Below are 25,864 nucleotides of genomic sequence, written 5' to 3'. Positions count from 1 at the left end.
TGGAGGCCAAGGCAATAGTCATCCAATGTGATTACCAATCTCATCAGAAATAAAGCCAGTTGCAGACAATCCTATAGAAGTTGTACCAATGCGATTACGCCTGTTTTCTTCCCTAATACATGTCAGAACCACTCACTGCAGAAGTTGTTGTCCCTTGACTGAAATAAAATCATACATCATAGTCGAACTGTCCTAAAGAAGATTACTACTAAGTTTCATCAGCCAAACAACAAAACTGACTCTATGTAGTCTCATCATAGTTGCAAACTGTCACACTACATAAAGACATCACTGATCCAACAGGGGCTAAATTCAAGAGCCGGCTACAGCATATGATCAATATAACGGATGATTCACCACAGTGACATCATCATTGAATGAAGATGGATAGGCCATGGACCTGAATAATGCACGTACCACGATTAGCATAGCAAGTGTGAAATAATTCAAAATGGATAGCTATTAAACACGAAGTCGACAGGAATATGGATTTGTAACCATAAATCGGTTTCATGATAGTTGATTAATCGGTGCATATACTTCCACAACACAATTTGCTCTTAAAATGAAGAAAAAAATGTCAGTAGCAGAGATGTCTTGAATTCCCTGATTACAGGTAGATGCTGAGGATGAGAAACTGAAAAAGCTAAAGAACGAATTTGGAAATGAAGTTTATGAAGCTGTGACAACAGCTTTGATGGAGCTGAATGAGTACAACCCCAGTGGCAGGTATGTTATACCTGAGTTATGGAACTACAACCAGAAAAGGAGAGCAACACTGAAGGTCCCTTGACTGAAATAAAATCATACATCATAGTTGAACTGTCCTAAAGAAGATTACTACTAAGTTTCATCAGCCAAACAACAAAACTGACTCTATGTAGTCTCATCATAGTTGCAAACTGTCACGCTACATAAAGACATCACTGATCCAACAGGGGCTAAATTCAAGAGCCGGCTACAGCATATGATCAATATAACGGATGATTCACCACAGTGACATCATCATTGAATGAAGATGGATAGGCCATGGACCTGAATAATGCACGTACCACGATTAGCATAGCAAGTGTGAAATAATTCAAAATGGATAGCTATTAAACACGAAGTCGACAGGAATATGGATTTGTAACCATAAATCGGTTTCATGATAGTTGATTAATCGGTGCATATACTTCCATAACACAATTTGCTCTTAAAATGAAGAAAAAAATGTCAGTAGCAGAGATGTCTTGAATTCCCTGATTACAGGTAGAGAGTAAGAAGGTTCACCTTCAGTGATCCTTGGTTTTCCATTTGAGGCATTTCCACTGCTCCATTATGTATGCTACTCCTTCCTTCAGTGTTGCTCTCCTTTTCTGGTTGCAGTTCCATAACTCAGGTATAACATACCTGCCACTGGGGTTGTACTCATTCAGCTCCATCAAAGCTGTTGTCACAGCTTCATAAACTTCATTTCCAAATTCGTTCTTTAGCTTTTTCAGTTTCTCATCCTCAGCATCTATTACTTCCTGCAAAGCCACATTTGAAAGTTAGGTGTGCACAAAATCTCAGTCAAAAGGGCTATAGAAAGAATGACGGATATCAATCTCTCAAGGAGCAATGCAATCTGCAATACTGATAAGCCAAGCCATATCATGCCAACATGGCCACAACAACATAATCGAGAGTTACCGTAAATTAAGAAATCAATCTGTACCATTGTACTATAAGAAATCTTAATTGCTGAAGTCAGATCTTTACCTTATGACCTTTACTATCATCAGTCTTCACGATCTTAAAAGGATGCCAGTTGGGATCTCGAAGGTGATCCTCCCATTGTGAACACAGCTCAGCAGCTTTCACGGCTATTTCCTTCCGTCGAAACATTCTTTTAGCTGCATTTTTGAATGGGACATCATCCATTTCACCCATTCTCTTTACACCAATTGAAGTCTGAGAAGTCTGACAAGTCCTCTCCATCAAGCACTGCAGGACAATCAGAATATATATTCATTAGGTGGCCTCATAAAGAACCAATCCATATGGAGAATCACACATTTTACCCACTTGTATTTCAGTTGTGGCTGATGGCACAAGCAAACACTTAAACGCATAGGAGTAGCAGATTGTGGTAAAGACAACTAGAGAACCAGTTGAGAAATGTAATGCGATTCTTACGTTTACCAACTCTTTCCGAGCCTCCTGTAATTCATCATTGCTTTTACGCTCCTTGACAATGAGAGCTTGATTACGCACTTCTAGATCTTCCAGTTCTTCTTCTTTCTCTCTTAGCTCAACTTGGATTGCTACCAACTTGTCATCTACTTCCTCATCTCCACCAGTTCCAATGTGTTTCATTACTTGCACAGCCCCTCTTAGACGTTCTATCTCCAGTTCCAATGCTTGCTTTGCATCAAGTTTCTTCTCCAATTCAATAATTTGCACGTGCAGTTTTTCTTTTTCTCTCTGCGAGTTTGTAGTTTACGTCATTGAGACACAATGGTCATAGTACCCTCCCCATCCCCCCTCCCCAAATATATATATATATATATGGTTGTACCTTCTGCTCTTCAGCCAACTTCAAAAGATTTTCATCAGCTTTCTTTTGCTCCAAGGTGGCTTTTGCATTCTGTAAAAACAACAAATTGCTGAGTAAGTCACTAAAACTGAGATATTTGACGTTGATACTATGCAATCTTATTACTTTGATTCACCAACCTTTGATCATTATTCATATTCTGAATCATGTGAAAGTTGTATTAGCCCTTTTATACAACACATTTATTTATGAAAAAGGCTGTCAATCTACCATCCGAATTGGGCTGTAACAGGTCCAGACTCGAATCACCGAATTAAGGCTTAACCCCTTTTCTACCATATTGAAAACCCTACATTTATGATTTGTTGGCAGAGAAGAATAATAAAATGTTCAACTTGGTACCATTTGCTTCTCTAGCTCAAGCTTTTGTCTTTCATTGTAAGCCTCCCGATTCTCCAATTCTTTCTCTCGCTCAATCAGCTTTTGCTTTTGTACTTCTAGCCGTAATGCAATCGTCTCGTGCTCTGAAAATATCTTTTCAAGCTGAACACGTGCAGCCTCCTGTGTCTTCTGCATCTCTGATTAACGTCAATGGAAGAAAGTGAAGGAAATGAATGCAAAATTTGTAGCTAGAATAAAGAATAAAACCAAGAATACAACAGCAAATCATCAAGAAAAAAAAGTTGTCGCAATTTTCGTTCTGATACTGTGAGCTCATACCCTCGTTATACAATCGGTGCATCTCATCCTTTTGAGTCATCAAATTGCTTATACTTTGAATGGTTTCATTGTATTTACTCTCAATATCCTTAATATGCTTGTTCTTAACTTCAATTTCATTGGCAAGATTGGAAACAAGCATTGAGGTTCTTTGCTTCTCTTCTTCTTGAACATCAGCAATAGTCTTCAAATCTGCCTTCTTTCTAAGGTGTTCTCCAATTATTGTTGATGAGTCATAATCATCAGCGCGAGCAATCCACCCATACAACGTTGCACCCCTATCACATGCTTCATGGTAATCCCTTTTCCCATGATGTTCAGCTTCAAAACTCTTTTCAAAAGCCATTGCATTACAGAATCCCGGCCAGTCCTTATTGAACTCTATTATTGCATACCCTGAAAATCCCGTCCAGTTCCACAGTGGTTGCACCTTGAGGGGATTAAACCCTTTCAAAGTGAAATTATCCCTAAGCTTTGAGCCACTATCTCCAACATAACGCCCATCTCTCTTCTCACTGGGAATATTAGCAACAATTCCCATCCAAGGATAAACAAATTTTTCACTTGGACCGGCACTTGCAATAGGATCATCAGCCTTCTTCTTGATTGATTCAGCTAATGGTTTCTTTATGTCAACATCACTGTCGATGTACCTCACCAATCCAAGATGTTTTCCCCTATCTTTCATTTTTCTTTTTGTTGAACCCTTGGAAACTCCAGAAGCATGCTGGTATAGGTCCTTCAAGCTGTACTTGTGGACTTTCCCAGGACAGAATGGGCAGCTATACTCTTCACCTGAAACTTGAAGTTTTTCACGACCATCTTTAAGTTTCGCGTACCATTGAATGCTGTAGTCTTCAACTTCTGATTCACTTAAATCAGTTTCCTCTTCCGATAAGGACATGTTTCAGACAACCTGAATTAAATGAAACACCATGTTAGCAAGAACTATTACCAGAAGATAAAGCATTTTAGATAACGGGGAGCGACTAGATGTGCGAAGAACTAAATAGCTAGGAAGGACGTTCAGGATCCCTGTTTTGACTCTTTCTTCTAAAAATATACGCAACTTATCTCTTAAATTAGCCAAATGATCTGTATTCCATACTAGTTCTAAACTATGAAAATTGACACTCAGAACAAAGCACCTTTTCAAACATGTAGGCTAAGGCCCTGAAAACAAGAAAATATGTTGGAATTCATTTCTTGGCCCTACACACCTACAGAGTAGTTTAATCAGACACTATAAGTTTTATCTGACAATTCTTTCAAAATGCAGTTAGTGACTAGAACGGAACCTTGATTAAAGATTTTTAAGAAATAAAGTCCATAAGAAGAAGAACATAAGGTCAATACGAAAGAGATTTTATTATTTAATAAGAATGATATTTCCACATGACTACAGCCAAGGGGTAACAGTTGTAGTGTGTTTGGATAGCAATTATTTAGTCAAAAATTATTGTTACAGTAATTATTCCAAATAGTCTTTTATCCAAACATTCTTAATTATTATCAGGAAAGAAATTAATACACATATTCAAAAATTGCCAATCATGAAGGTGGTGAAAAATTATGTGCGAGCTCTAAATTGTATAGAAGAAAACAGGTAAAAGGGCTTGAGAAGGAATAGCATAAAATAGATTTAACCGTCCAGGAAATGAAAAAAAAAAAAAATTCTTTTAATGGGAACCAAGAAATATGTGTATATAAGAGTGACGGCCCGAAGGCTCTTTTCCCACCCTCGACTCTCGTACGCTCCGTGTTCTGGTCTCATTTTAGAACAGAAAAAAAAATCACAGGACATTATCACGTGCTATCTTTGAAGCCCAAAAGACTAAAACATCAGGGAACAGCAAAGAAGCGACAGCAAATCCCATTTGTACCCCAGAAAAATTGGAAAAAGGAATCAAGAAAAACATGCGACGATCGAAGACCATCAATGGAAACAAGCACTGGAATCTCACAATCTTTTTCTACAGTTTACAAATCCTCATACCCAACCCAGAACAGAACAAGCTGCATTTTATCAGCATATATTATTACAATCCAAACAGACTACATAGCACAGGTCTATTTAACGAACTCTGCAATCAAACCATTTAACGAGATGTAACTCCAAAAAAATGCACGAGGAAAAAAACAGTAAAAACCCAAAATATAAACAAGCGTCATATTACTGGACCAGAAAAAAAAGATGATTACAAACAGAGAAGAATGAAAGCTAGAAGAGAGAGCAAACCCAAAAAAATACGAAAAAATGTCAACAAACAGGGCAAAGAAAGAAAAAAACATCGCACATCGTATACACTTTTGAAAAATGATCAAATTCCGAGTCCCAACCTGGAGAAACCGCGAAATCAGAGTAGCAGATTATCCTTTGAAATTTCACCGGAAAAAAAAAAAGGAAAATGTAAAATAATCAAACTAAACAAAGAGACGAAGAGGTCTCTGAGGTGATGACTGATGAAGGAGGAGGCAGAAGGGGTGCCACTGTTATGGAGAGTACTGGTACCACCGGCACCAGCAGCACTCTTTTTCGCCATAATTAATTACTTTTGGATTGCGAGCATTTGTGAGAGGCATTACGCGCTATAAAGCGAGTGACTGTTTTAGACCGGACACGTGGACATTCCTGTGGAGAGTGTTAACATTGTGACCCTGTGATGCGAGTATTGGTGGAGATTGGATTTCCGATTTTGGAGGACGTGATGTGAGCTGCACTATCTTGGGGTTTAGTCGAATATGGGGTGAATGTCGGAACTTTGTGAGCAATTGCCACGTGGCCTTTGGTGTCGTCAAAGCAACTTCTGCACCAAGTTTCCTTCTTGTGCTTGCTTTAAATTTTTTTTTAAAAAAAGAAAAAAGAAACCGTACATCCTCCCTTCTCTCTCTGTTTTTCTTTTTTCTTTCTGGTTTTCTTTACCAAGAAAATTACACTACTAAGTACTAATCCATCATCTTCAATGAGGTTAGTATTATTTTCATGGTTATGTTTCTTTCTGCCTTTTTAGCGAACAGAATTGAAGCGTAGGAAATTAACCAGCAAACAATACCCATGAAAGTCATAAACATCCAATTTGTCCTGCAGGTTACCAAGATATCAATATGTGTGTTTGGATAGTAAGTTATTTAGCCAAATATATTTGCTTACATCACCATTACAATTTCTAATACACCTTTTTATCTTCCCAATTACCTTTTTATCTCACATACATCACATCATAAAAAGTGCTACAGTAAAAATATCTCAAATAACTTACAATCCAAACACACATATAAATTTAATACAGTTTCTCCTGGAATTAATGCCAACTGTGTTTCTGTTTCTAATTTCTATAATGCAATTCCTTCAAAAAAAAATTTCTATAATGCAACCGGTACCAAGATGTTATAAATGAATACATTGATACTATCCACGTGTCATTGAAAGAAATTTACTGTTCCCTCCATCCTATTCTGATAGTCTTGATTTTTTTCATACAATTTAAAAAAAATAAAAATTAATTAACTTTATTGGAAAAGTAAATTTAACATACTATTTTTTTAAAATACCCTTGCATTAATATTGATATTCGAGTAACCATCATACCTTTACATTAATTGCAACAATAAAAATATTTTAGAGAAATTAAAAGTTAACTATATTTTTAAATTAAAAATTAAATTATAATTTGGGACGGATGAAAATAGACTATCAAGGAGTATATATTGACGATGATGATTGGCAGTTACTTTTAAAACATTAAATTGGTTCCTTTTCGCTTTCCCGCCTCTCCGTTTTAGTGCCAAGGAGGGAGCAAAGCCCGTTACTCCAATTAACTGGTTCATCCGCGCAGGTGAAAGGGCCGTGGGCTGAAATCCTGAAACCAAGCCTATAAACTCAATGCCAGAACACAACAAAAGCACAATTAGCGCCGTCTGTGGGAATCGAACCCACGACCACATGGTTAAAAGCCATGCGCTCTACCGGCTGAGCTAAGACGGCTAGTGGACAACGGAATTTTGTTTGATATTATTACTGAGACGAATTTTCGGTCTAATTTTTCTACTTTCCCCAAAAAAGAAGAACCGATACCTAAGTTTGAAATTCTACTCAGCTAAGAAGCCATTTGTCTTTATCATTGTTCTCGTGTTGTTTTATAAAATGAGTCTGGTGCATTTCATAATGAAAAGAGGAAAACATCTTTGAAACATGAAACAATTTTCTCGATCGCTCAATCTAAAAGCCAAGTTCTCATTGTCGGCAATAAATCATTTGTTTCCGAGTGGTGGACATTTACAATTGCATTTGACACCTTCCTTGCTTACCATAGAAAATTAACACACTCCAAAAAAAAAAAAAAAAACTCCTCCAAGCTTTTGCTGAGAAGAAAGGTGTTGTATGTTGATCATTAGTTTCCTGTGTAGCAATTTTGGGAAGCCATGTTAATTTTTCGAACGGTGTTTTAAAGGGTATATTAGCAGTATAAATTTGGTCTAATCCAATAAAATATACCATTACACTTATCTCTTACGTGATTCAGTATAAATTTGGTGGCGAACCAGTTTTTAAGTCAATTTAACTGCTTTGATTGAGAAGTATATGGATTTATGGACTGAGCCCATTCTATGGACTTATAGATGGAATCTTTTGTTACCATCCAAAATTACTCCCAGGTGAATTATGTTTCTCTGATAATTGTGTAGAACTTCAGAAACTGATAAAGGAAGGAAATAATTACTTGAATTTTATGTGGTTGGAAAAAGAAAGAAAAAAAAAAAGGAAAGAGAGAGAGATTGCAGTAAAGAATAGGAAAACAAACAACTACATTCATGATCATGTACCAATTGGTTCTCAGTACTCTTAATCTAAATTGTTTAACTTCAAAAATTACCTTGCAAGAAAAAAGAGATGAAATTTCCCATGCATACATGGGCTAATTAAATCAAAGTATTATCATTTTCCTTCGACAAATTATATCTATTCTGGCTGGAGGGAAAGACTGTATCTGAAACACCTTATGGCCTTCGTTGTTTAGTTCTTACTATGTTTATCTTTTGTTGCGTTACATCGACCTTTGACTCTGTAACTTCACAAAAGGCTACTTAGGTCCTGTTCGCAGTCATAGTAAGTCCTACAACTTCAGCAACAATCACATGACTGTCCTCTCCCTACTGTTTAACACACCATACTTACGAGTGTAAGTAAGTATATAGGTGCAAATATGTTCCTATGACTCCATCCCTACGTATCCCTTCTCCCCCTCCATCTTTCTCTCTGCCACCACTGCGTGTGTCCTTGTGTGAGAGAGAAAGAGAGAAAACGTGCGTGGGTGTTTGAGCTATAGTGTGTGTGTGTGTGTGTGTTTTCTCTTCCACTGCAGGACTAGTTGATTCTCAAAGACAATGTCCGGGGTATGGATATTCGACAAGAAGGGAGTGGCCCGTTTAATCACAAACCCGACTCGAGAATCCTTCGAGCAACTGAACCCAACTTACCCGGGCACACCTACCTCACCCGGGGCACGTCCAAAGGTCCTTGTCTACCTTCCTTCGAACCAGGTAATACGTTCTTACACTGAGCTGGAACAAAGACTTGAGGAGCTTGGTTGGACCCGTTACCACAACCCAAACAGGTCGGACTTGCTCCAGTTCCATCGCTCCGATGATTCGGCTCACCTCATTTCTCTTCCTAAAAGCTTTGCCAACTTCAACTCGCTTCACATGTATGATATTGTAGTGAAGAACCGTTCTTTCTTTGAGGTCCGTGACTCCAACCGCCACCGTAACCACGACCACGACCACCACCAACCTGGTGCAAGATAGTCTAATCCAAATTCTAGCACTATCATTTACGATTAAATTAATCATATCATTAATTATATTATCTAATTGCGAAGTTGTTTATATCATTCTCTTTGTTGAGAGCTGATTATGAACAAATGATTGCCATATAAGTAGCGGCAATGTGCTCAGTTAATAGCCAATTAATTGAGAATAGTGTGTGAGTGAATGTGAAGCTATATATATATATATATATATGATGAGTGACTTATGATCTATAATAGTATGTATTAATTGCAAGTTAATTTTAATTTGTAATGAATCTGTAGTAGTATTGGCACCTTAATTTCATTAGTGCAAATTTAATGAAATTATAATGTTCATCAGAAGAAGAAGAAGAAAAAAAGAGTAGCTGCAATGTGGTCAGTTAGTAACCAATTAAATGAGGATAGTCCGAGAGTGATGTGAAGCTACGATGAGCGACTTGTGCTCTATAATATTATGTATTGCACGTTAATTTGTATTGAAATGATCAAAGTGAAGTATGGAGCTTGGAGGATGATGGGTTGGTGGTTCTAACTTGTGTATACGTTTGCACTTGTTGGTTCTTTAAACTTTGCCTTTGATTTGCTCTCATGTCTCCTCAAATTTAGAGGCCTCGTCTCCGTTCACTTATTATTGTTTGTCGTTTGTTATATGCTGGCATTGCATGCATGTATAGGCGATATCTCCTTTATGGCAAAAACCTGAACCTTCTTTCATTTGATCCTTTTTCGATCTAACCCTCACGTTACAATAATAATGTGACTATTGAAATCGTGTCTACTTCCTATTCTTGTAAAGGAACAAAGGTAACTTTTCTCGACAGTGAAAGCTCTAGGTTTCGAGCTGTGATCATATGTGAAGCCAGTGAAAGCTCTAGGTTTGCAGCCCTAAATCATAACTGTCCATATTGACTACGTTCTACGTGTAAGGAAATTACTTGTACTTGTTCGAAAACTTGAGCTTCATCATTGAAAGCAAGTGACATTGATTTCGTCATCGCTGAAATATTTGGTCATTATTGGTTCGAGAGATACATATATGTTGCAACGAAAGTATAATAACATCTGGCATTTTTCCGGTTCTTAATTACTTTGGGAAAAGATGCTGTGTAAGAAAAATACCTCACTCGAGCTTTTATCAATCTTGCAGGCACGTAAACTTGTAGTAGTATCTAAATTGTGCATATATCTGTTTGGAGCTACTTGAGCTCACAATAGGTGGCCATACTTCATCTTCATTACATCACTCCATTGTGAAAGGCTAGTTCCACTTTGTAACCTTTACGAGAATCATTTCAGAGGGATTAATGTTAAGAAACGAAGTGAAGTAGAGAAATGAGAAAATCACTCTTGTGTATGTTTCTTTCACAAGAAAAATTTTGGAAAAAGAATAAGAAAAGAAAGATTGGTTATAGTTATGGGAAATATTGTATGTAACTAATATTTTTCCTCTAAAGCAGGCCAAATTTTACAGAACACAAAACGTAAGAAAATGACGGAAGGTGCAAGAAAATTTTGTAATTACTTTTAAACAAGCACATGCAAAATAAAGTTTTTACTTTCTCACACTTTTCCTTGCATACAAACAAGATTTAAATTCATTGCAAAGTGAAATTAGCTCTTATCTCATGAAGTAGGGTGAAAATAGTGTATTTATTTGTTTGGCATCATCATAAGATTGGAAAGGAGGAATTAAAAAGGGAAAAAAAAAAAAAAACCAACAACCACAACAAGAAGTGTACGGTTATGGTGGGTGATGTGATAGAACCACCCAATCCTGCCTTTCATCACCCATCGCAAAGTAAGATTTTGCACCAAGTTCTTCTTCTTATCCTAACATCAGCGAGATTCAAGTTTCTTTAGCAAGTGCTTGTTGAGTGAAGAATTATTATTGATACTCGTCAACAAAGGCAACTAGAGTTTTTGTGAAATTATTATGGTAGAACTTTATCGAACAAAATATATATGTGATAGAAAGGTAGTTAAGAGGCGTATTTACACAATTTTTTGAGAAAAAAAAAAAAGGGAAGAAGCAAATCAATCTTGGAAGCAAAAATACAGAGGCAGGTGTTGGTTGTGTTGGTTGTGGGCAGTGCACAAATGCCTAACCCTAACCAAGCGTTGTCCTGGGTTGACGAATGATAATTGTACCAGGAACTAGTAGTGGTACATAGGGTGTAGCCTTTTTTCTCAGTCAAATCTTGGAATCTTCCATCTGTATTTGGTCCTAGCGTGAGTTGTAAGGGCCACGAGGCATAAGGGCCAAAACATCTAATTAAGGAAGGAGGATATAAAGCTGAAAATTCATGTAAAGCTGAAAGTCTCATCAATAAGGTGTCTGTAGCTGTTTCTACTTCCCTGTTTCCGCATCCGTATCCATGTGCCAACACTGCTGATTAAAAAATTCAACTCGTGATCCGTGAAGTAAGAATATGGGCAATTACTGCTTCTCAGTCCTTGCTCTTTTGCTAACGAATACAAGCGGAGGACTTTTGAGCTAAAGATGTGAAAACAGTAATGCAACGAATTGGACAAATTAGTGATGGGGTGGGGGGAGTATGGTAAGCAAGAAAACAAAAAATTAGGTACAACGACCTGCATATGTTACAATCTCGGCATCTTTACAATGTGCAAAATTTATTTAGGCCTTTTCACGAATCGAACCATTCGCGAGACGAGCAGCTCGACTCGAGTTCGAACTAATTAAGTCGAGCTCGAACTAAAAAATATTAAGTTCGTTGGCTCGCGAACTCGATTATATATATATATTTTTTATTTTAATAGTAAAATTATATATATATTTCTAATATTTTATTATTTATTAAAAATTATTATTTTATTCATTTTTAAAAATAAAATAATTATTTTATTCATTTTTAAAAATAAAATAATAATAATAATTTTTTATTTTTTAAGCTCGAACTGGAGCTTGACATTTTAAGCTCGTCAAGTTCTAACTCGAGTTCGAAATTCATAAAATTAATTGGAGGTTCTGTTCGATTAGGTCAAAATCCAACTCGATTCGACTCGTTCGTACCCCTAATCCTGAGCACAAGTGTTTGAAGTTGTATATGATTTAACCGTAAACTAGAGCCTGTAAACAGACGATCTATGCATTAGAAGTAATAGCATTTCTTAAGAGCAAATCTTTACACTGCAAATAATGAATAATTTTCTGCTTTTAAGATTTGGCATGACTCATGTATCAAATCAAAGAAATTTTTTTTTCCGTAATGATAACAACTATTTTACTCCAACTCTAACCTACGTTGTTGGAGAGAGAGAGTTCAGGAGGCTTGTAGCGGGGGCCTGGGGGCCGGGAACCACCATATTATATTAAATAAGTATATTACTAAACTCTCTGGATGTTTTAAGAAAGGAAGTAGTACTATACTTCCTTATAATTCATTATTATAAGACAGAATTGGGACCAAGGCCCAATGGTCAAAAAGAGAACAGAGATTGGAATCTTGGAAATCAAAGAGTCAAGACTTGAAATTGGAATCTTGGATCAAGAGAGATCTCTTCTGTACTTGAGAGTTGAAAGCAAGAAATGCAGAGATTGAGATCATCCAATGGTGTTATTTGTGATTAGACAAATCCAACAGCTTCATGACGTGTCAGATTACGTCGTACGATTTAACCTTGACCCCATGCCATTAGACTACACTAGAGTCTGCGGTCTGCTACCTCATCACCGTATCTACACCATTATAGATTCTACACCATTATAGAGCCCCAGAGAGAGAGAGGAGCGATATGGGTTTGTTATTCTTGTCGTTTTAAAATTCCCTCGTCATCTTCAAGGTCACAGGTAAGTTTTCAGCTGCATTTATGTATCAGGCCGATGAACCACAGCTCAAGCTACAAGTCTACAGCAGAGGCATCCTCATACCCAGCTAGTTCGTGTAATTATTCTCAACGGTGAGCTACTGTAGATCATCAAATCCCCCTCATCGTCTAAAATCATTTCCTTTAACTTCTTCGCTGTAAATAAGAGAGCCCTAATCGCCTATTCCTAACATCTTAGATCAGTCTCTTTCCCTCCCCCCCCCCCCCGGTTGAACGGTATGCAGCTGACTACACTTGTCCTTTGGGAGCCAATGGTTTACGAACTTGTAGCAAGATTTTCTTCCCTGTATTCAGTTAGAATGAGGGGTCCGATGATCAGCTTTTGTTTGCAGTACGTGGATACAATTAGTAGAAGCTATTTAAGAAGAAATGGTCCAAATTTTTCAAGAAAAGAAAGGGAGTTTCATGATTTGCACGTTTCATTTTCTTATCGATTCAAGTGAACCTCCACTCAAGGAAAAGTTGAAAATATATTCCTAAATGCTAGTATAAAATGGACAAATTTTTTTTACCAACTCAATGACGGAATAGTAGTGTGTTTCATAATCGTGATCAACACCTATATATATTTTGTGGAAGATAATGGGCCGTCCAAAAGTTTCATTTTATCGTACAGAAACTCCGGTCAATACCGGTTGCATATCAAAATCAAACTGATTACTTACTCCATAATTTAACGATCTAACAACATTGTTCATCGCTGGTAATTGATCGGGAGTGGACCTTGTTGCCTGCGTCGCTGACATCTGAATGCTTGAGATCGTCATGGTGCATATTATTGTTCCAAAACATCTATTTTTCTTTATAACTACGCAATACCGATTAGCCTTCAAAATTTAGATGTTCTAAGATACAATAAAAAGGGAGGACTCAATAAAAATTAGCCTTCAGAACTTAGAAAAATAGAAAGTCAAGAGCTACGATAGAAAGTCCGTAGCTCTCAACCTCAATCATCATGCTAATTGGCACCTACGAAAAGTACAAACCAAAAGAAACAAAAAATGAGAAGAAAAAATAAAATAATCTTGGACCCGGCTTCGTTTAACGCTTAATCAAGAGGTTTGAATAATGGAAAAAGATCATGCGTTGGGTTGCAGGCTTGATGATGTCGACTGTCAAAATGGAGCAGCGGGGCTGACTCGGTCCATGGCTCTATGTCGATTCGTATCTGGACCCCAACAATGATACGCCTCTCTTTCCCTTGTAATCTACTCTAACAGGAACACCATTACGTTGCATGAGTAATGTTTTCTGCTCGTATCCATGATGCCAAAGAGACAAACATGTTACTTCTTTAGTTACTTACGCTAGAGTATCCTAGATTTTAAAATAGCTATACTTTATCTTTAGGGGCTTTTAACATGTTGGATGTAATTTTTTTTTTTTTTTTGGGGTAAGTTGAAGATTTTGAGTTGATCTTCTATCTTACCATCCAATCCTCCCACATGCGTTGGATGAGATTGCAAATTTTAAAAGCGATTCTTATCTTTGGTAAATTATAAGAGTGATAATCAGATCACCAAAAAAAGAAGACAACAGAAAGTGACGACCCTTGACAAGCCTAAGGCTTAATGTAAAGTAATATATAACTTTCCAACATTTAATTATCTCGTGTCAAACTTTATGCCTCTGACACATAGATGGTGCTTCATCTTTCTCTTGGTTTGAAAACCAATTATCTTTGGAAGGGTATTTTACTAAGAAAAAATGTGGCATTTTAGTATTACAATTAATAAGAATGGTACGCTTGAAGACTTGACGAGAGAAAAGGTGGAGTTGTTAATCTTCCCTCCTTCCTTCTCCCCAACTCTCGCAACCACTAAAAAAAAAAATGGATTAATATAAAAAAATGCTATAATCCCTTTTGAATATGATAATCATGATTCTAATCCATTTACATATTGTCATATCATTTAATAATTTATGTTCTTGAAATAATTAAAAGTTGACAACTCTTGTAGACGGTCATGAATTGATACAGCTGTGAAAACTAAAGAAACTATAAAAGTCTCCTATATATAATAAGGGCCTGTTTGGAATCTAAATTTATTTGCTACTAGTTTTTTAACAGCTTATAAGTGCACTTACGAATTTTGAAGGCCATCTCAACCGTCATTAATTAAAACCGAGAGGGGAACTAGTTGACATTAGAGCGAATCTGGAAGCTTGGCTGGCTCGCGGCTGTGGTCCTATGCTCATTTTTGCTTCCGCCACCAGCTTGGAAAGTCATTCACGGTCACGACTGCAATCCACCAACCTGCTATCGATATAGTCATACTCCAAAAATATCGGCATATGCTCTTTTCCGTTCCAAAAATATTCTCAACTACGTTTCACGACTCCATTTGCAACTAATAAGGGGTCTATAGCTGGTTAATTGCAACTAACTCCCAAATAATGGGATTACAACCCAATAACATTACAATCGCTATTTATCGAAATTTTTTTAAACAAAAAAACTACAGTAATTATTTGATATATGAAAAATAAAAAAATATATTCATGAAAATGAAAAAAAACACTCTCCTTGAAAAATTGCAAAACAAACAAGAACCGTCAACAAAAAATGCCTGAAAAGACCCGCTTCATTAGTCGCTAGAGCCGCCGCCTATCCATTCCCACGACTCCATTTGGAAAATTAAACGACTTCTTCTCTCTTCTCCAACCTCCTCATAATCCAAAGCTTAAAACGTGATTAACCCCAAACTTGCAATCAAACCCCTCCCTCCAAATATTCATTTTGTATTCAAACTCGTCACCTGACCTGAGAGACCGCTCCTACCAACTCTCTCTCTCTCACGCACACACACACACTCTGCAGTCTGCAACTGCTGCATTCCTCAGTCATTCCTGTCTCGTGACTCACTTTCCATTTCTCTGCCCCTTCGCCCGCAACACGACAATATCTCCCCTCCATTTTGTACACCGGTAAAGTGCATCTTTAACCAATATCCCATAAAAAAAAAAAAAAAAAATTCGAGAAAACCAATGTCCCATAATTTTTTCTCACTTTCTACGTGGTAAGTAGTGAAATATCCCAGGTAGATAACATTTGTGGTTAGTTGATTGCCCAACTGCCTTTTGACCTTTTCCGTTTCCCAATTCACCTATTTTTCGCTTCTCTGGAATCCCATTTCTCATGTCAAATTGGGAATAAAAAGGGAAGAAAAATATGAAATGCTTTCATTTTACTAATGGGGAGACAAAGGGGGACGATGAGGACGTCGACGACGCCGGATTATCTCGGACATCCAAGGTGACTTGGGCACGCTCCTTGAGCGTGGCTTCCAGTAGTGTTGATTCAGTGAGGCGCTCTGAGTTTGGCTCCGAGTCCAGGGACTTCACCGACTCCTTCGGCTTCTACGAGTTTCTGAGCCAGCGGAGAGCTAATGATCTCAGAGTTTTCAGCTTTTACGAGCTGAAAGCAGCAACCAGAGGGTTCAGCAGGGGTCTCATGATCGGAGAAGGTGGTTTCGGATGCGTTTATAGGGGGGTTGTTAATGTTGGGGGGCAACCGGACCCGGATTCGGAGGAAAAGATGGAAGTTGCTATCAAACAGTTGAATCGCAATGGATTCCAGGCATGCCCTTTTTTGTTTCTATTATTTAATTAGTGGAAAATTTTTGATGCATTTGGGAATTTGTTCTGTTTTTGTCATTTTTCTGGTTTGGGATTTTTTTTTTTTCGTTCTGAAAGTTGATCATTTCTGGTAAGAAATTGATTGAAGCGATAATCATGCAAAGAAACCCGAAAAAAGGGACAAATCTTTAAGGATTTTATATTAATATAGAACAGTATCATGTTGGATTCTTTTTATTTTTCCACTGATTGTTTGTCAGCTTCAGCTTTAATTGAGATTAACTGGTATGGATTTGATGGTTCCTGCTTCAATTTAAAACAGCTCCAGTTTTAGAATCTAATTTAACATAAAATGCACTGATCTTCCTGTCTGGTGGTTAGAAACTTTAACTCTGATAGCAGTGTGTCATCTGTGGCGAGTCCTGGTCCAGTACAGAAATTTTTAGGGGGCGTATTTGAAGTTCATGAAACCAACTTCATAATTCAATAAATTTTGATTACGTTGAAGACTTTGTCAAGGAGCTTGTGTGTGTTTGTGTGTGTGTGTTCTTTCTACTGAACTGATAAAGGTTGTACCCATTCAAACTTTCAATGTCGCTGACTAAGTCTAAGAAGAACATTGCCATCAACTGATCACAACATTAGCCCCAAAGAGTTGACTAGCTTGCTAAAAATGGTTTTTTTCCTTGGCACATTATTTATTTTTTTCATTTTTCTTTCTTATCCCTGTAGTTTGTTTTACTTTATGCTAATGGCTATGCAGATTTGAGTTTTTTTTTTTTCCTCTTGAACATGAGAATAAATTTCTCTTTACCTTATGGGTTACAATTTTGCATTCTAGTATTCAGGGGCACAAAGAATGGATCAACGAAGTGAACTTTTTGGGTGTAGTCAGTCACCCGAATCTTGTCAAGTTATTTGGATATTGTGCCGAAGATGATGAAAGAGGGATCCAGCGGCTCTTGGTCTATGAGCTTATGCGAAATAAAAGCTTGGAAGACCATTTGTTGGCCCGTTCTGCATCTCCTCTCCCTTGGATTCAGAGATTAAAAATTGCTCAAGATGCAGCTCGTGGTTTGGCATACCTTCATGAGGAAATGGACTTTCAGGTGATTTATGCTTGTCATTTTTCAATAAGAGTAGTGTTGAACAAAAAGTTTCTTTTTTAGGTTAAGATAGCTTATCATATTCTGATAGTTGTTGACCCTAATCAGGTCTTGAAATGAATTTCTTTATCTTGTACATTATGATGTATCCCGAGCCAAATATGAAGTGAATTGACTTCTGCAAATATTTTCTTAGTTTATGGTTGTATGAAGTACCTAAACTGATTATATTGCCCAAATGGTCTATTTTATGGAAGTATCTTCCTTGTTAAATCTTTCTGGAAGTGTTATTGTCGAATTTTCAAGTTTCCCAAATTAGTTGAGTCAGGCATGCTCTTGGCTGTATCTTAAACAAAAAGAAATTTTGTCTGTTGAAGTGAAGTCGAGAGCTCTATGCATGGTAATCAACAGTAGCTATTCTCTGTATAACTGCAATTGAATGACATACATTTAGCGGCAAAAATCTTTTGCAATTGCAAAGAATTTGTTAAATATCTCAGTTCAAGTACACTGTTGGACATTTTCCTTTTTATGATTTAAATATGCTTATATTGTAATTCTGACAGATCTTGCCTTATCTGTTGAAGCTTGGCTTGAAAGGTAGCTCCAGTTGCCATTCTTGATTAGTGATTGGTTTAGGCATTGAGGAGAAGGGGTTTGCCTATGTCGATAATCTTAAGACTCTTTGCATGAGTGACCCTTCAGAAGAAAAAGTAATCATCTTCATGTCCATGCATATCCTACTTGGATCTAGTCATAAGAGTTACCATATAATTGCATCATCCAAATTGTTGCCATCTCTTTTCATTTGGATATCCTTCATCTTTGTGAATTGCTGGCTCATGTCTTGAAGCAATATTGTAGTTGTACTTTCTTTGGATGTTGTTTTAATTTCTGATGAGCTTTTCTGTTTCCAGCTCATATTTCGAGATCTCAAAGCTTCCAACATTCTTCTGGATGAAGATTTCAAAGCCAAGCTTTCAGATTTTGGACTGGCCAGACAGGGTCCAACAGCTGGATTTGGTCATGTTTCCACATCCGTAAGTTTCATGTATCTCTCTGTTTCCTTCTCCTTACTTTAGTCTTGAGATTTGGCTTCGGCATCTACGCTATAAAAAATTATTCTTATGCTGTATCTAATTTTGGAATTTGTCTTCCATAACTGATCGATTTTTCCTTTCAACCTATAGCACATTCACTATTACGTCTAAATTCATCAATTTCTTTTTCTTTTCTTCAATGACGTTTCGCGTAATGATGTCTGGCATTCCCTTTAGGTTGTTGGTACAGTAGGCTATGCAGCCCCCGAGTATGTCCACACTGGCAGACTCACCGCTAAAAGTGATGTATGGAGTTTTGGTGTGGTTCTATATGAGCTTATCACAGGAAGGCGGGTGCTGGAGCGAAATTTGCCCAGAGGGGAGCAAAAGCTTTTGGAATGGGTTAGACCATATGTGTCAGATTCTAAAAAATTCCACTTGATTCTTGACCCACGACTTGAAGGCGAAGATTGCTTGAAGTCAGCTCAGAGACTAGCATCCCTTGCCAACAAATGCCTCTTGAAACAATCCAAATCTCGCCCAAGAATGAGTGAGGTGGTTGAGATGCTTGGGAGCATCATTAGCGAGACAGCCTGTTTGGATCGTGTACCCGAAGGCATCAATGAAACTGAGGATGTGAAGGAAGGAGTTGCAGGGGTTGAGCTTGAGTCAGGCAAGCAGGGGAGCAACGATAGAAGAAGGGGCTTTGATTTGAAAGAAATGGTGAGCTTTAGGAACAAATCCATTGGGAGGCTGGATTGGAGAAATTGGACGCCAGGCTTAATAAGAACTTCTTGATATGCACAGGGCTGTCTCTGCGGGCGTCACTAGCTAATGAGCTTTCTCGAGAAAGATGGAGATAGAAGACCATGATCGCATGGTTGTCAATTCACAATCTTCCCTGTACCACTCGTAAATATTAGGTGCCGCTGTGTGAGGAAGGGTGAAAAGCCATTACTAGTGTTACCATATTAAGAAGCGCGTATAGAGCGTTATCTTGTCACACTACAATCTTGTCCATTCGATGCCTTTGATATCATTATCAGGTGTCAAGTTAAACACCTGTGTGTGTGTGTGTGTGTGAGGTTGGTGAAGGATAAATCTTCATGCTGCAATCGAACGCATGTCAATTCGGCAGTTATACAAGTCAAGTCAAAATGGTTCGCGGTCTTTGAAAGGGCCATAGAATTTTTCCTATGATATGTTTATTATGACAAAATAGCCTGATGCGAGTTGCAACCATGTCACAAAGAAAGAAGCTTCTTCCTCCGGAAAATCAGCCAAACTGTAATGGCCCAACCCCATTAGAGATGAATATGCGCAATCCCGGCCCTTTTGAGATGATCCAAGGCTCAGTTCGGCCGCATTGGTTGACATACAAAACCCGCCACTCTAATGCCAATTTTATGGGTTATTATTCCCTTGGACAGAAGTCACACACTTGGCTAATAAACTAGTCCTTCTGAACTGTTCGAGCCGATATACGAATCCCTTATTTGAATTTTCTGGGCCATGAAACGGCTCCCCGATCATTCCTGAGATTTTGCATATTTAAGCTTTTTGGGTCGACAGATAGCAAAATGTTGCGTTGGAAGGTGACGCCATCAATGTTATACTAACATAATTTTAGAAGATGCGGAGGAGAACTACTCAGTTTTGGGGTTGTTGAGGAAGTCGAAGCTCAGGTCCGAGGATTTAGTCTGAATGAGATTTGCATTTCATGAATTTGCTCATGAGGCTTTTACTGTATCAAATATGGTTGCGTGAAACAGTGGATTAAGTGACTCAACCTCATTTTGTAAATCATTTCTTGCTGGCTGACTTTTTAAGCCTGAGCTCTTAATAGGAAAACCTTTGTACGCGCGCCCAGAAAAGCAGTTACCATTTAACTTTTATGTTAAAACATGGATTGTGCTGCTGGATTTACATGGACGGCACCAAGGGACAGCGACGCATACGACACTTTTATCTTCCAGCCAGTTCTAGCTGTCGAACTCTTATGCATCATCCCCTCCCGCCCTCTTCCTTTCCCCATCCCCACCCCCCCCCCCCCCCCCCCCGCACAAAAAACACAAAAAAAAAAAAAACAAAAACAAAAACAAAAAGCAAAAATGAGAGTGATTGCTATTTTGCTACTGACATTTATGCCAGGACCACTCATTCACAAGGTCATTCCTCGTTCTTTTCTCCATTGGAATCAACTAATCCGTCAGGAGAAGCAAGAAAACAAAGAATTGCAAAAATATATATAGAGAACTACACACATATAGATATACAAATTTGAAGATGACAAGACCCCTACAGGGAAAACAAAAATTTCCCAATAAGATGAGAGCTAACATCATTTTATGCTAGACCAAACTGTACTCCTACCTAGTGTTGCAAACATGTTTTAAACTGAAGGCAGGAGATCTTTTAGACATTATCGCTGTACATGTCACCGTTTCAAAGTCAATTCCAAGGTTACGAGACTACCGTGAAAACGCTCGAGTTACTACTCAGACTTGGAATGGAAAAGCTTTTTTCCAGTATTCATGTTTACTTGCTGAAAAGGGGAGATGCAGATGGTCTCGGATAAGCAGCAGGAATGTTTCTCTTTCTGGCATCATCAGCACTTAGCCTGCGAGGCCTGGACCTAGCTGGTGCATTGTTGCCAATCTTCTCTTTGCTATTTGAGTCCTGAATGTGCTCTAGTTCCTTCACTATTTCATTCATGGTTGGCCTAAACCGAGGATCCATCGATATACATCGGAAAGCAAGGTTAGCTGCCTTATAAGCCACGTCCAATGAATACTGGCCTTCGAGACGGTTATCCAGGATGCGAAAGATTTTTCTTTTATTAGTTAGGTATGGCTTGGCCCATTCAACGAGGTTGTGTTCTCCAGACGGTCTGTTCTTGTCAATTGCTCTCCTACCAGATAGCATTTCAAGAAGAACAACTCCAAAGCTATACACATCACTCTTGGAAGTCAAATGACCTAAATTGAAGAGATGGAACATAAAAAAATCTGGTTATCATACGCAGGATGCAGAATGAAAGGAGCAGAATGCAACTATGGACTGTTTGAATGGATTTTTGAAAAACATCTCAGACTAGTAGAAAATCCACTGAAATTGGTAGATATGCCAACTATAGCATTATTTAGGAGAAGACCAGCGACTGTTGCATTCCGGAGAGGAAAAGGAAAAAGAATAGCAACCACATTAATCCATTTGAGCAGGAATTCTGTACATTCTTGCAAGAAGGGACAAACATGGTGGGGCTTGCCCAAATTCACCCATCTATCCACAACAAACTATAAGTCATATTTGCAGCTAGGTTATTATTGAATTCAAGTTAATCAAGTACCAAAATGGTGGAGGAGGAAAGATGACAAAAAGTTTGAAATTTGGACGGGATAGGAAGAGTGCAAAGGCATGCAACTTGCATCCAGGCTATAAAGTTATGGCATTGGATAAGACAATATTTCAACAGTCTGGCTGAGTGGCTTGAATTTCCAACAGCCAAAGACTGGATAAAATAAAAGAGAAAAGCAGGTTGGGTCATTAACAACAAGCTATAAAAGCACAAAACTGCATATGGGATATGACAAGCGTTGTAACATACCAGTAGCTAGATATTCTGGTGCTGCATATCCATATGTTCCCATAACTCTTGTGGAGACATGGCTTTTATCACCTGTGGGTCCATCCTTGGCCAGTCCAAAGTCGGATAGCTTGGCATTGTAGCTCTGCGAAGTTAAAAAATGAAAACCAGGTTGACTAATATACTCCTTTCCAATACAAAATTTGACCACCACCAGCCTAAATGCAATTACAAAATCGCTGAAGAAGGAAAACATACCGAATCAAGCAGAATATTTGAAGTTTTGAAGTCCCTGTAGATCACTTTGTTTTCAGCACTGTGTAGAAAAGCAAGTCCTTTTGCAGCTCCAACAGCAACCCTCAGTCGGAGGTTCCAAGAGAGTGGTTGAAAGTAAGAACCCCCTGTTACAAAACAATAAAGAATAAGGGTTTAAAAATATATATAAATATGTTGTAAATAGTCTGATATTCATAGTGTACATATACAGAAGGAAAAGCTTTATACTTCTAAACAAATGGTTCTCTAAGCTGCCCCTGGGCATGAATTCATACACCAAAAGTCGGTGCTCATCCTCCAAGCAATAGCCGATAAGTTTCACAAGATGAGGATGGCAAAACTGTCCCAAATAGTTCACTTCCGCCTATAGAAACAAAAGTGCAACAAGATAAATCAAAATGCACCTACACCAACAATTTCATTAACTTATTGATGACACAAATAAATGGCATCCTCTTGTGTCCTCCACCTAGCATTTCAAGCAAGCTTTAGGACATATTTGAACAATAAAAAGAGTACTAAGAGAGTAATCAAGAAACTTACCAGCCACTCCCTGTGGCCTTGAAAACTTTCTAGGTTAAGCCTTTTGACAGCGATTACCACACCCGTTCCAGGCTTGGTAGCTGCAAATGAGTTCTCATCAATCCAACCTTTAAAAACTGAGCCGAACCCTCCTTCTCCGAGCACACTATCAGGACGAAAGTTCCTGGTGGCCATCTTGAGGTCAGAAAAGTTAAAGCTCTTCAAATTGGGAGACTGCAAGATCTCACCCTCACTCCGTGGAGGTGGTGGCACTGAGCCTGATGAGACCTTGCCACTTGAACTCCTCAGACTATTCCCATCTGTGCTCACATTTTTTGAAGTTAACCCTGATCAGATTAGCAGATCAAATGTACCATTAGAAATATATATTTAAAAAAAAAAAATAATCAAAACCCTAAAGAAAATCTTGCTCGACCACTTTCTGTGACAAGGAGTTTCTAACGTCACTAAAACTTCAAAAAAGCCTGATCTCTTTCACACCAAATTATTGTCTTAGACCTCTCTAATTCGTGCATGATTTTCAATTCCAAAAGTAATTTTCACGAGACCAGTCTTGCAAGGTTAAAACGGCAATTAGCCAATCTCACATAAGCATAAGCGAGTGTCACTCTGGCCGATCTCTGAAATTTGCTGATGAGTTTCATGTAACAATACAATACATATGCATGCACAGATTAGAAAATATAGCTGAATTCCACTATTTCAAACTAACAGAAAAAGGGTTGGCTACGCAGCACACATCCACCTCAATATATATTAACATTTTGGGAAAGATCATTTCAAAGTTATCATTTTTCAGGTAATAAATCACAAAGATGCCAAAATATAACCTAAAAAGTGCACCTCAGCAATCAAATTGAAATCAATGACCTTCTATTTGATAAACATAATCATGAATTTAAAAAATGTCTTTTGTTCAAGTGAGTACAGTTAACATCCTCACCTGTATGATATGGGCTTTCAGCTTTAATTCTAGCACTCAAGCAAATTCCCATTGTAAAGAACTCCTAGGTTATTCCTCCTCCAGCAAACTTATCTTGCTCAGCGGATCACAAGTAAAAAGGGAAACTATTACACGACCGCAGCTTCACACCGCTCGAAAGCTAGATCTAAGGTTCAAGAAAGTAAGTTTTCTTTAGTGCATAAAGCTATTAGCTTTGTAACTAAAAAAGGACCAAATTCAAGCAAGCTCCGGATAAAAGTTGTATATATATTTTTGACAAAAAAAACAAAAAACCCACCTGTCCTTTTGGCCCCAAAAATACTTTTGCAAACCCCAGACAGGAATGATAAAGCTCTGAGCTTTCTGAGCTGAAAACGAGCTAAATTTTCTTGTTGTCTATCTGGGCTTTTGGGGGCTTTGAGATATATGTAGTAGCTTTATTTTTGGACCAAGTATTTTGCTTCAGAAAGAGAGAGAAGGGGAATTCAGCAAATAATGCTAAGCTAGGTTCATTATCAAGAAAGAGAGGCCGTTGGAAGGTGAAGAGAGAAGGCAAGGGGGAGAGGGAAAGGGGCTGATGAAAGTTAGAAGGTGCAAAGTATTAATGGCGGGCTGCAGTTGTTGCTGGTCCAACCTGCTCAGCCTCAGCCTTAAGCCGTAGAAGCCTTCTATTGATAATGGGTTAATTGCAACCACATCCCTTGTGGTTTTACAAAACTACTATTGTGCCCCCTGTGGTTTGGGAAATATCCCTTTGACTAGACCGGTCTAAGTTGATGTCAAAGATATGTTTCTGCAGATAAAAATACATTTTTCAAAAAATTAATTTGTAGACCCCAGGAATATTTTAAAAGGATAAAAAATAATTGTAACAAATCATTCAGGAGATTTTAGTCTAATGATTAACGCTGAAATCCCATGATTTAAAGGTTTTTGGCTCAAATTTTTCTTCTTATCTCTGAAATCTCACCTCTTCTTTACTAAAAAAAAAATTTAAAAACTTAAAAAGTCTACTTTTTTTTATTTTCACTAATTATTTATTCTCATATTTAGAAGTTTATGGGAAATTTAGGTGTATGTTGGATTGGAGTCGTTACTTTGTTGACGGTAGGGGTCTTTAGTTTTGCCGCTTTTGGTCAAAGGGAGTGATTTTGATTTTCCAAAACATTTGGGATTTTGTTCATTTTGGTGAACATGAGGGAAGGAAAATGTAAATAGCCCATTAATAAATGCTCTCTCCCCTGACTTCCCATACAGCTTAGACTTCTGAGGCTTCCTTTAAGACAAGTAGGAGTAAAGAACAAAGTGAAGAAAGATACCGCTGCCGGATTCTGAGCCGTTGGATCAGAGGATCAGTGTACCTTCAATGATGGAATTCGGTTTGTCATTTTATGGCTTCTGGGCTCCGACTGGCTCGGCTTGAAATTGTAGGCAGGAAAGTATTTTGGTTTCGTGTACCGGGAAAAAATTTAAAAATAAAAAAATGAATGTCTGTGAGCCAGCGGCGTAGACTGGTCGGTCCAGCTGTGGACTGGTCGATGAGCCGTCATCAGCTCATTACAAATATTTCGAGAGAAAATTAAAGGAATATATTGCTACAATGTAATTACAGTCACCTTACCAGTACAAGATAGACATGAGGTTCCTCTCATATACAGTAATGATTTTTTTTTATTTGTCACAAATATACAGTAATAATTAATTTGTGTTTGCAATTTCTGCACCCTGCATTTGAAATTTGAAACATTTAAAGTAATTTAAAATGCAGCATTATGAATGAGATCACACCGAATTACTCCAATGATTAAAAATTTGTGCAATAACTTTGGACGCGACTTCGACAAAATGTTAATAGACATAAATTTCTTTCAGTAACTTTTTTTTTTTATAA

The 25,864-nt window shown here is 37.8% G+C and overlaps 3 protein-coding genes and 1 non-coding gene across 5 annotated transcripts; 1 reads left to right on the top strand and 3 right to left on the bottom strand.

Moving 5' to 3' along the window:
- LOC113709821 (protein INVOLVED IN DE NOVO 2-like) lies at positions 1–5,910 on the bottom strand. The gene is made up of 8 exons (XM_072060215.1): positions 5,582–5,910; positions 3,242–4,157; positions 2,924–3,099; positions 2,543–2,611; positions 2,161–2,448; positions 1,744–1,968; positions 1,273–1,511; positions 1–1,035 (listed from the first exon to the last, which is right to left on the bottom strand). Exons 2-7 carry the CDS (start codon positions 4,143–4,145, stop codon positions 1,275–1,277), a joined length of 1,899 nt encoding a protein of 632 aa, XP_071916316.1. The 5' UTR covers positions 4,146–4,157; positions 5,582–5,910; the 3' UTR covers positions 1–1,035; positions 1,273–1,274.
- A 1,243-nt stretch (positions 5,911–7,153) lies between these two features.
- Positions 7,154–7,226, bottom strand: TRNAK-UUU (transfer RNA lysine (anticodon UUU)). The gene has a single exon. It is a non-coding gene; the product is annotated as a tRNA-Lys (tRNA).
- An 8,316-nt stretch (positions 7,227–15,542) lies between these two features.
- On the top strand, positions 15,543–19,822 carry LOC113709812 (serine/threonine-protein kinase PCRK1). Its single transcript, XM_027232669.2, has 4 exons — positions 15,543–16,480; positions 17,328–17,588; positions 18,503–18,625; positions 18,863–19,822. The coding sequence occupies exons 1-4, from the start codon at positions 16,073–16,075 to the stop codon at positions 19,421–19,423; spliced, it is 1,353 nt and encodes a 450-aa protein (XP_027088470.1). The 5' UTR covers positions 15,543–16,072; the 3' UTR covers positions 19,424–19,822.
- Positions 19,823–20,859: 1,037 nt separating this feature from the next.
- LOC113709797 (probable serine/threonine-protein kinase PBL9) lies at positions 20,860–24,618 on the bottom strand. 2 transcript variants are annotated; one of them, XM_027232655.2, is made up of 7 exons: positions 24,272–24,618; positions 23,974–24,139; positions 23,031–23,356; positions 22,716–22,851; positions 22,470–22,612; positions 22,233–22,356; positions 20,860–21,603 (listed from the first exon to the last, which is right to left on the bottom strand). In XM_027232655.2, exons 2-7 carry the CDS (start codon positions 24,023–24,025, stop codon positions 21,164–21,166), a joined length of 1,221 nt encoding a protein of 406 aa, XP_027088456.1. In that variant the 5' UTR covers positions 24,026–24,139; positions 24,272–24,618; the 3' UTR covers positions 20,860–21,163. The 2 variants fall into 2 exon arrangements, with proteins under 2 accessions (XP_027088456.1, XP_071916310.1); XM_072060209.1 differs by having other exon boundaries at positions 23,031–23,329.
- Between the last annotated feature and the right edge of the window lie 1,246 nt (positions 24,619–25,864).

The sequence above is a fragment of the Coffea arabica genome, chromosome 1e (assembly GCF_036785885.1).
Source record: "Coffea arabica cultivar ET-39 chromosome 1e, Coffea Arabica ET-39 HiFi, whole genome shotgun sequence".
In the NCBI taxonomy this organism is placed as follows: Eukaryota; Viridiplantae; Streptophyta; class Magnoliopsida; order Gentianales; family Rubiaceae; genus Coffea; species Coffea arabica.
Note: the sequence above shows the minus strand (reverse complement) of the source record. Positions and strands in the feature narration are given on the sequence as shown.

What these genes read in the sequence shown, in the direction of transcription:
- LOC113709821 (XM_072060215.1), bottom strand. Translation starts at nt 4,145, where the DNA reads ATGTCCTTATCGGAAGAGGAAACTGATTTAAGTGAATCAGAAGTTGAA. An exon ending in AGTTGGCTGAAGAGCAGAAG is followed by an intron (nt 2,449 to 2,542) that starts GTACAACCATAT and finishes ACAAACTCGCAG; the next exon opens with AGAGAAAAAGAAAAACTGCA. An exon ending in CTCGGAAAGAGTTGGTAAAC is followed by an intron (nt 1,969 to 2,160) that starts GTAAGAATCGCA and finishes ATTGTCCTGCAG; the next exon opens with TGCTTGATGGAGAGGACTTG.
- LOC113709797 (XM_027232655.2), bottom strand. Translation starts at nt 24,025, where the DNA reads ATGGGAATTTGCTTGAGTGCTAGAATTAAAGCTGAAAGCCCATATCAT. An exon ending in TGAAAGCCCATATCATACAG is followed by an intron (nt 23,357 to 23,973) that starts GTGAGGATGTTA and finishes TAATCTGATCAG; the next exon opens with GGTTAACTTCAAAAAATGTG. An exon ending in AGAGAACCATTTGTTTAGAA is followed by an intron (nt 22,613 to 22,715) that starts GTATAAAGCTTT and finishes GTTTTGTAACAG; the next exon opens with GGGGTTCTTACTTTCAACCA.
- LOC113709812 (XM_027232669.2), top strand. Translation starts at nt 16,073, where the DNA reads ATGAAATGCTTTCATTTTACTAATGGGGAGACAAAGGGGGACGATGAG. An exon ending in ATGAGGAAATGGACTTTCAG is followed by an intron (nt 17,589 to 18,502) that starts GTGATTTATGCT and finishes TTCTGTTTCCAG; the next exon opens with CTCATATTTCGAGATCTCAA. An exon ending in TTGGTCATGTTTCCACATCC is followed by an intron (nt 18,626 to 18,862) that starts GTAAGTTTCATG and finishes CATTCCCTTTAG; the next exon opens with GTTGTTGGTACAGTAGGCTA.